This window comes from Poecilia formosa, unplaced genomic scaffold (genome assembly GCF_000485575.1).
Source record: "Poecilia formosa unplaced genomic scaffold, Poecilia_formosa-5.1.2 Scaffold11, whole genome shotgun sequence".
In the NCBI taxonomy this organism is placed as follows: Eukaryota; Metazoa; Chordata; class Actinopteri; order Cyprinodontiformes; family Poeciliidae; genus Poecilia; species Poecilia formosa.
Genome location: NW_006799950.1, coordinates 1,286,410 through 1,295,778, shown reverse-complemented (window position 1 = coordinate 1,295,778; position 9,369 = coordinate 1,286,410). Strand labels below are relative to the sequence as shown.

The 9,369-nt window shown below is 43.6% G+C and overlaps 1 protein-coding gene across 1 annotated transcript in view; it reads right to left on the bottom strand.

Moving 5' to 3' along the window:
* Positions 1-389: 389 nt before the first annotated feature.
* The window catches only part of abcc6a (ATP-binding cassette, sub-family C (CFTR/MRP), member 6a), a 31,368-nt gene continuing 22,388 nt past the window's right edge, over positions 390-9,369 (bottom strand). The window contains exons 13-31 of the mRNA XM_007543461.2: positions 8,937-9,083; positions 8,764-8,851; positions 8,129-8,198; positions 7,916-8,042; positions 7,650-7,826; positions 7,052-7,219; positions 6,658-6,841; positions 6,460-6,544; positions 6,244-6,361; positions 5,939-6,146; positions 5,538-5,848; positions 5,106-5,305; positions 4,788-4,914; positions 4,218-4,319; positions 3,981-4,127; positions 3,722-3,880; positions 3,432-3,598; positions 3,095-3,289; positions 390-1,805 (exon numbers count right to left, since the gene is read on the bottom strand). Of these exons, the coding sequence (XP_007543523.1) occupies positions 1,697-1,805; positions 3,095-3,289; positions 3,432-3,598; positions 3,722-3,880; positions 3,981-4,127; positions 4,218-4,319; positions 4,788-4,914; positions 5,106-5,305; positions 5,538-5,848; positions 5,939-6,146; positions 6,244-6,361; positions 6,460-6,544; positions 6,658-6,841; positions 7,052-7,219; positions 7,650-7,826; positions 7,916-8,042; positions 8,129-8,198; positions 8,764-8,851; positions 8,937-9,083 (2,889 nt within the window). The 3' untranslated portion in view covers positions 390-1,696. The remainder of the gene's footprint in view (positions 1,806-3,094; positions 3,290-3,431; positions 3,599-3,721; positions 3,881-3,980; positions 4,128-4,217; positions 4,320-4,787; positions 4,915-5,105; positions 5,306-5,537; positions 5,849-5,938; positions 6,147-6,243; positions 6,362-6,459; positions 6,545-6,657; positions 6,842-7,051; positions 7,220-7,649; positions 7,827-7,915; positions 8,043-8,128; positions 8,199-8,763; positions 8,852-8,936; positions 9,084-9,369) is intronic.

The window sequence follows — 9,369 nt, the reverse complement described above, 5'->3', positions numbered from 1 at the left end:
AACATGAGCACAGCAGGCAGACAGATGAAGAGAGGATTAGCCCAAAGGTTTGGTGAAAACATAACATCACCCTGAACTTACTATCCCTATTGTGAAACATGGTGGTGGCAGCATCATGTTGGGTGAAGCAGGTCAGTCTTGAGCATCCATCAGAACAATAATCTTAAACCTTCAAACAATGGTTTTGTTCAGAGCCATATTCTTGTCTGTATAATATAAACACATGAAGGTTCGCTGTTAAAACTTTGCCCTGTTTACTGCTGAAACATAAGCTTTTTTTATTCTCCTTGAAAAAACTCAATGAGAATAAATAGTTTTGCAAAGCTCTGTAAGTTGGTCAAACAGATTTAAAAGAAAAAAAAACAACAAAAACTCTGAGTCAGACATAACAACATATTCAAATAAACTTTATTATCCAGCATTATATAGAACACGACAGTACATTAAAGGTCAGTGAAAATAAACAAGCTTCTTATAAAAAGTATAAATATAATATATTCCTCAGAATTTTAAGGACAACTAACACATTTCGACGAACAACATAAATAAACAGTTGGGCTTCTCTTACAACACATTGTCTAAACCAGTAAGACAAAAACAGTGAATGCTTCTTCTCTTTTCAAAGTTCATAGGGTTCTTTCCTTGAATCAACACTCGTGTGGACTATTTACAGTCCATCATGTCAGCACCTTGAGAAAAATACTGTTTTTTTTGTCGCTCTCTGCGTATGGTATGGCCTGAGTTTGTGTGGCCTAGGCAGTGACGATCCCGTAGAGATGTGTCGCCATTGTTATAAAGAGGCATTCTCTTCATTCATGGTGGTTTTCACTACCGGTTTCAGGTTAAGTCTGACCAACAAGGTCTGTTGCCTTTTTTTTTATGCGTTTATATTGACAGAAATAAACTACCAGCCACAGCATAGTTGGACTACGGCTAATGTCTTGGCTTACTTTACCGTCTTTTTTTTCCCTCCGTCTCCCTGACATATAAAATGAAAACGGCCTCAAGTTTTGACTTTTGAAGCCTACGAAAACCCCGTAACCCTCGGCTTTGCAAGCATAAACCTCGCAAAGGTTAATGTGTCAGGATATTTCCCATCCCAATCCCGAAGAGAAGACAAAAATATAGACTTCTGTCAGTTTGCAAGTACAAAAGTGCCTCTTTTTTTTGGTATAGAAGGCTAAAAAGTATGAGTAAACATCAATGTCTACGCCTGAGACAACATCAACAAATGTCTTGTGCTTTACAACACAAAAACTACGCAAATAATACATCTCCCATCCTTAAAGAGAATGAAAAACATAAAAATTTGTGGTACTCTTCAAGCCTTTGGCTTCTAAACCTTCACTTCCCTATGTACATTTAGTTGTAGCTTTAAGGACTCGACAATCCTCCAGAGCTTTGGTTTGATTGTCCGTCCTTTGAGGTTAACAAAAGTCTTTTCCTGAATTTGAGCAAGGTGTCTTTGAGTTTTTAAAATGGAAAAAAAATATATATATATATTAAAGGGACTGTGTCAGCAGCTGCTCATGAGATTCATCGACAATGCCCTTGCTGGAATAGTTTGGAGATGCAGCAAAGCTTGGAAGGGCAGGATTTCATGTTTGCTGAAGGGTCACACAAAAAAAATAAAATAAAAAAAATAAAGGTCCCACATCTGTACATCAAGGCCATCAGTTCATTGGTGTGAGGAGACCTAAACCAGTCCGGCCTCCAGGCACATTCGGTAAAACTGTCCCCGCTGTGAGATGAGGTTGGCTGGAGAGTCCATCTCAGAAACGTGGCCTCTGTCCATGACAATCACCCTGCACAGAGACGCAGATTTAGATTATGAATGTCTACAGTTATAGACCCTATAAATAATGTTGCACAGTTAAGTCAACTTCTGAGCAGGCAATGCATACAATCTTGAATTCAAAAACTACCACTAGAAGTCTTTGCATGTGTACATTTTTTTTTAGAAAGTCTTTTTTTTGCTTTCTTATATATAGTTCATTCAGTCAATAAACACCAAAAAACAAATAAACTAGAACTGCCAGTATTTTCGTTAGGAAGCCAAGCCTTCTGTAGCGAGCCCGTTCCTAAACACACAGATCTCCTGGCGCACTTCGTTTCTCATGCCACGCTATTCCAAGAAACATAGGCTCTAAACAAACCCAGTTGCTTGGGTCGTTGCCCAGTAGAACATACCGACCACAATGAGAAAAGAGTTTTGATATTGCCAAAACCAGCAAGTTTCACATCAATTTTAGCCTTTAAATTCTTATTTTCTTTATTTAAAGGCCGTGCACCCTCCGGCGCTTAGCCGTCACTGATCTTTGCACATTAAATTACCTTTGATTTCTCTGATTAATTTCAAGCTTGGGGAATTTAATAAATATAACCTCAACACTGACCTCATTAGGACAGATGGCTAAGTTTTAGTTTAAAGGTCAGCTTTTAATTTTTTCCCATCGTAAGCCAGCCCCACTTTGGCATTTATTTTCATATGGTGAATATATCCTCAGGTTATTACTCTGAGCGTAAGGACTGCAGTGAAAATTCATCCCATCTATGTTGTAGTACACGATTCAGTACCCTACAGCGCCCTCTGGTGTTAAATGTTTTCAGACTCAAGATCACATCTGCTCTCTAAATGCATTTCATTCAAGTATGTATTACTATATGTGAAATATTTCCAATTAATCTTTCAGTAGACAGCAATAAGGCTTTGTTTGTACATAACAGAGACACTTACAAAATTCACTAAGACTTGACAGTACAGCAAACATAGACTTGGCCTAGGTTAAGGTAAATTGACTAAAATAAAAATAAAACAACCTAATGCGCTCTAAAACTACATTTTTTTCCCCCATAATCTGTTTATAAAATGCTCATTGCGTTCTCAAACTACTTTGATAATTGTGGCAAATCCTTTAAAGTAGTGTAAATATTTACAGGCGTATCTAACAGCTTAAGTTTCCTATCGAAAGCATCCAGTGCGTTTAATCTTTCTGCGGATGTTTCCCCCGTCGTTTTACCAGCACTCGAGAGAAACGATTCACACCTTAATGTAAATTGGTTTTCACAGACTCTGAACACTGAGGCGGCGTACCTTGTGTAGTCCATGATAGTGTTAAGTCGGTGAGCGATGGTCAGCACAGTGCAGTGCTCAAACTGTGTGCGGATTGTCGACTGAATGAGAGTGTCCGTTTCCAGATCCACAGCTGCCGTTGCTTCGTCCAAAACCAGGATCTTGGTTTTCCGCAGCAGAGCCCTGGCCAGGCAGACGAGCTGGCGCTGACCCAAGCTACACAGAAAACGTGGAGACACACAATTATACTCAAGATGTCTTCATTGTAGCTCCTATGGGACTAGTGTAAAAAAACAAAAAAGGACGTCTAGTGCTGCAGCTCCGTTGCAAAACATCATGCGGATATAGGGATGTTTACCTGAGGTTTTCGCCTCCTTCTGAGCATTCGTAGTTGAGTTTATCAGGCAGATCAGACACAAATGTCTTGAGGTGAGCGAGCTCCAGAGAGCTCCAAATTTCCTCATCTGTGTAGGTGTCGAAGGGGTCCAGGTTCATCCTGAGGGAGCCCGAGAAAAGCACGGGATCCTGTGAAGAGGAACAGAAGAAATGATTATTGTAAACAGTTTATCTAACCCTAAAGAAAGATGTGTGGCTACGGCAGTTTACATGACAAAACGCATAACTTGGTTTCCATCTGCGCTACTTCACCTGAGGAATAATTGTGATGCGTGATCTGAGGTCATGGAGTCCAATGTCGGCAATATTCACTCCGTCAATGAAGATCTTTCCCTTCGCGGCCTCAAGGATCCTAAAGATTCCCAGTGCGAGCGAGGACTTCCCAGCTCCTGTTCTGCCCACAATTCCAACCTAATGAACAAACATTTCTGAAAGTAAATACAGGAGCGTTTTTGCAATCCAACATTTTAAAAAAAGCGCTAGCGATTGCAAACAGCAGACGATAAATCACCTTCTCTTTTGGGTTAATGTGCAGCGTAATGTCTTTCAGAGCGAGCTCCAGGCCTTTCCTGTACTGCAGCCCGTAGCCCTGCAACTCGATGGTGCCGCTCTGGGGCCAAGCCACAGGCAAAGAGCTGCCCTCTGTACTCCAGCTGGCCTGTGAGAGACAGTAGCAAAGGGTGAGTCGTGATCAAGACGGGTCCCTGCGGTTTTCTGGTGAGCGTTTGCTTGTAACCGGAGCGCCGACCTCTTTGGGAGTATCGACATACTCGTTGACTCGCTCCACTGAAACAATGTTGTTTTCCACGTCCGTCCAGGACCGAACGATCCAGCTGAGGATTCCCGTCACCTGCAACACACAGTGCAGAGCGGTTCACTTCACTTGCGGTATCCAGTTACTGACTAAGCAAACTGGCGAATTTTTCATGTTTTCGAAGCTAACTGGCACCGAGTTGCACATTAAAAAGGGGCTGTGCTTGCGTCTGCCAGGTTCTAATGTTCTTTATGAATTTTGGATAGAATGTTCGCCGCTGTGCAAAAGTATAAAGTAACCTCTGCTGCCTACAAAGAGCCAACACGTTTTGCAGTCTTTGGTGGGTGGTCTGGCTTAATATTTACTTCAGGTTTTTGGATATCTTTGAAAGTTTTCTTCTGGATTTTGTTGCCGTTTCGCTCATTTTCTTTCTACTGCCCGTCATTATCCCTGCAAGATCTTCCAAAAGCCTGAAGAAAAACTGAATCAACCCCACTTTTAAGGATAAAGAGAAAAACCCTTTCGAGCCCTCTTCTCCATGTGTGCGAGGATATAACGTTCTACCTGGAGAGAATGTGACACGGCCAAACCGACGATCCCTGGACTCAGAGTGCTTCTCCCCATCACAGAAAGAATGGCAGCAGCAAGGACCACGACGTTACCCACAAACTCCAGATTGACCGCCAACCACCTATGAATGCAATAAAGATTTAGCACTGGTCAGAAAAGTGCTGCTACCCGCCAACGCTAGGGGAGGCAATATGAAACTAAACACTCTTGGCATTTCCATTAACATTTTATGAACTATGCTTAAAGCCATAATTCCTCTGGGCAGGAATCAAACTCTGACAAGCCTTCGACCAAAGACACAAATCTGCTCACCGAGTGGCGACAAAGCGGGGAAAGTAGGAGGTCTGATTGAAGTCGACCCTCTCATTAGCCTGCAGAATGAACCTGGGCTGCTCTCCGAAGGCTCGGATCACGCTGGCACCCTGCACGGTCTCGTTGAAGTGGGTGTAGATGGGCGAGCGGCTCACGGCCTCCAGCCGGCGCAGCTGACAGGATGTGGCGACGTAGAAACTCTGCGGACCCACAGTGGAAAAGTAAAACACCAGCTTTCACAGGCAAAGACAAAAAAAACAAAAAAAAAAAACAAGGAGCACGGAGGGCTTTCCCATAATTCAAAGTGAAAGCGAGTTAAATTTATGTCAGCAGAGTTGATTTTGGATCCCGGAGGATTCCAATAACATACGGCAAAGAAATTCAGATTTTGCTTCTAAAGACGTTATTTGTGGGAATCATTGCCGCACGTACCTGGACGAAGGCGTAAAGGAAAGCAAGCGGCAGGATGATCACGGCCGCAAAGGGCGTCGCCATCATTACAATGATGCAGACTTCCAGGAGTTTAAAGACGTAGCTCAGCATCATTTTCAAGCCTTCGGGGACCATGCAGTCGATGGCATCGATCTCTTTGGCAAAGCGGTTCAGGAGGTTGCCGCTGGGCGTGCTCTCGAAAAACGACATCGGAGAGCGGAGAACGTTGACCAGCAGGTCCATGTGCAGCTGCCTGGAGGCAATGATGCCGCAGACGGAGATGGCAACAGTGGTACCAAAGATGGCGATTCCTGAGAGAGAAGATTATAATTAATATTGTTAAGTCGTCAACAGCCAGTTGACGCAGAATTAGTGTTGGATCACCAAACCGACTCACTGACCTTGCACAAACCCCAGAGCCCCAAACACAAACAGTTTGAGATCTGTGTCAATCTGTGTGCCGTTAACAACTGGATCATCGGCCCACATGCTAAGCCAGTAGTTGTAGGCCAGAGAGGCGCCCTGCTGGAAGGCGTAAAGGAAGACGATGAGAATAATGATGGCCAACCCGATGGTCTTGAAGTACTTCTTGTACAACGCCAACCTCACCTGCAACACAAAAAGATAAGAAAAGACAAATAAGTCAGACCCAGTCACACTCATCTTATGTCAAGACGCTGACCAACCGGGGTGTTTTTAGACTTACTCGTCCAGTGCGAGCTTTGTCCACCTGAGTCAGCCTCCCCAAGTCCTCTGGTATCTGATCCTGGTCAGTTTCAGACACAGGCTCCATATTTTGCAGGTTGGTATTAGTGGTGTCTCCCCTGAATGACACAGACAGGTCAGAGGTCAGTTTCAGTAAAAAAAAAAAAAAAAAAAAATTCCTAGGATTTCAGTTCACTCCTGTTTTCTTTTTGCATACCCGATTAGCTGCTCTTGTGACAAGTCTCTAGAAAAAGGCATGAAGTCAACCATGCTGAGTCGAGCGTTGGATCTCCTGGAGCCAGCTGCGAAAACAGGACTTGTGTTTAAAGAATGCTTATGATTATCTTGATTATTGGAGGAAAAAAAAAAAAAAACCTCGACGAATAATTAATCTATCAACAAAATGCACCCTCACCTCTCTGTATGACGCTCTCTTTTCGTTCTGTGCTCGCAAAAGTGTGAATGAAGTCTGCAAAAGCGCCGTGGCGGCCGAGCAGCTCCTGGTAAGAGCCGCTTTCTGTGATTTTGCCGTCCGCCAGAACGAGGATGAGGTCAGCCTGCGGCAGGAAGCTCATACCATGGGTCACAAGTATGCGGGTCTGTTAAGCACACCACAACAGCAAGAGAAAAAAATATATAAATATGTATATGTGAGCACAATCCAGCGCTATTCTCAGCCTAAAAAACAAAAGACTCAGCAAAGTGGTGGTTTCCAGTTTGTGGCAACAATGGCATGAAATTGTTGGTTTAGGTGTAAAAGTGTGCTTGGCTGTTTGTAGACATCATTTTTTTTTATTGTCTGGAGTTACCTTGTCTCTAAGGACTCCCTTTGGCCCGATGACTCTGTCAAAGATGTGCTGACCCACATGAGCGTCAACAGCAGAAAGTGGATCGTCCAGCAGGTATACGTCGGCCTTTCTGTAGACGGCTCTGGCCAGACTCACCCTCTGCTTTTGCCCCCCCGACAGGTTAAGTCCCTGCATTAGAAATAATAATAATAATAATAATAATAAAAAAAACATCGATGAAGATTTTTAAAAAATTCAGCAGCATGTGTATAATGACATGTTGGAATATGAAGGCGCCACTGTATTTCTTGCCTATGTAATCTGTCTTGCAAAGCACTTTCCAGCTGCTGTCAGCATGTGACTTTTTCTGGTGAAGTAAGTGTAAGTTATAATTATGAGCCCCAGAAGTGATGGCGAGCGCTTCAAGCTCAACACCCTGTACCCATTGTACTTTTGAAACCCTGAGTTTGACATAAAAACGGATGTCGGAAGAAGTCCCATTGGGTAAATGGAGAGACCACAAAACTGGCTGGTTGACAAAAACAAATAAAAGCATTCATCTAGCTTAGGTTAGAAATAAGAAAAGTTGAGAGAGTGACAGAAGAGATAAGACGTGTACCTTTTCTCCAATTTCCGTAGCGTCTCCAGCAGGTAAGATGTCCAGGTCGGGCAGCAGGGCGCAGGCCTCCAGCACACGCTGGTACCATGTTTTCAACTTGTCGCGGCCAAATAATATGTTGTCTTGCACTGTGGCGTTCTGGATCCAGGCCTGCTGAGGCACGTATGCTACGCTGCCCTGCATGAACAAACGCAGAAACTGTCAATATTTGTGAAAACCACATGGCTATGAATAGATTTCCCTGCCATGGAACATTAGCCGTGTACCTTGACAGTGACTTGGCCGCTTCTTTTCTCTGTTTCGCCGAGCATAGCAGACAACAAAGAGGACTTTCCACTGCCCACATGTCCAACCACAGCAACAAGGGAGCCTCGTGGCACACGAACATTTATTCTGCCAATAAAAAAAAAAGGGGAATTTCTCTGTGAGACTCCAATGATTTTACCACAAGGATTTTATTTTCATCCTTTGATTCATACCGTTTGAGGCACGGAGGACCTTCTGGAGTCCAGCTGAAAGTGCCACTCTCTATCAACACATCTTCACCATCTAAACAAGGAAAGAAGAATCAACTAAAATTACCAAAAAAAAAAAAGACCCTGCAATAAAAGGGACGTGTTCTTTTAAACTACGCAACAAATGTTCCAAAAAAAGCAGCTTCCCCCCTTGAAGTTTCTCATCAGAGTGCTTGCCTGGGCGTAATTACAAGTGAATTTTCTTAATCAGGCAAATTACAGGGAGCCGTTGTCTTTTCACAAGCCGTCTCAGGAAGTGTTGACAGATCTTAGACAGTGAACTACAGTAGTCGTTCTTTTTATTCCTCGATGAATCATGTGTCTGAATTTACGCTGTGATTTAAGTTTAACCACTAAACAAGGGGATATCCTATAATTACCCCATCTTCCAGTCAGCTGGGGACCCAGGAAGTGACAGTGCATATGATCCATACAAGGCTGTGGTGCTCCACAGTTATAAACAACAGGATCCGTGTGGGTTGTTTTTATTATTGATTACGGCGTTTCAGGCAGAATGGGAGCACTTTGTGGGAATTCACTGCATTAGGCCTCATAGGACGATTTGTTGATTGGTTGGGTTTAGTGGTAGCAGTTCTTACCGGGGCTCAGTGGAGCCTTTGAGACATTGTCCACCTTCAGTTCCTCTGAGCACAGGTACTTTGCCAGGCGCCTCAGTGAAACTAGAGCCTGAAATATCAAAATGTCAGAAATATGAGCGAAATGCCCAGACGACTTGGAGCAATCGTGAGTACCGAAGAAAAGCTACACCCACCTGCATGGTTGTGCTAATTGCAAACGGGAGCTGGCTAAGCGGAGTCTTCAAGATGTTGATCAGCGCCATGGAGACAAAGACCTTCTGTGCATCCAGGACGTTCCTGTCGTCCAGCATCACGTAGACTCCAAACATGGCAAAGGCGATCTTAGAAGAGAGAACAGGAGAGACTGTTATCTACACATCTTTGAAATGTTTACAATTGCGTGAATTATGACCTTTCAGACGTCTTTGGGGATAAGCCGAGGCTCGATGTAATTTCACCTTATTGTCAACATACTGTGTCCCACGGTGAGATTAAAACCGCAGACAGCGCTTTTGTCAACTTTCATTTCTTGCTGAATTTACTGCTCTGTTGACTGCGCTGCTTTCCCAGGCTTTCCTGCTCTCAGACGCCTGGGAGGACGAGCGCAACCAAAAGCCAAAAGAGGTT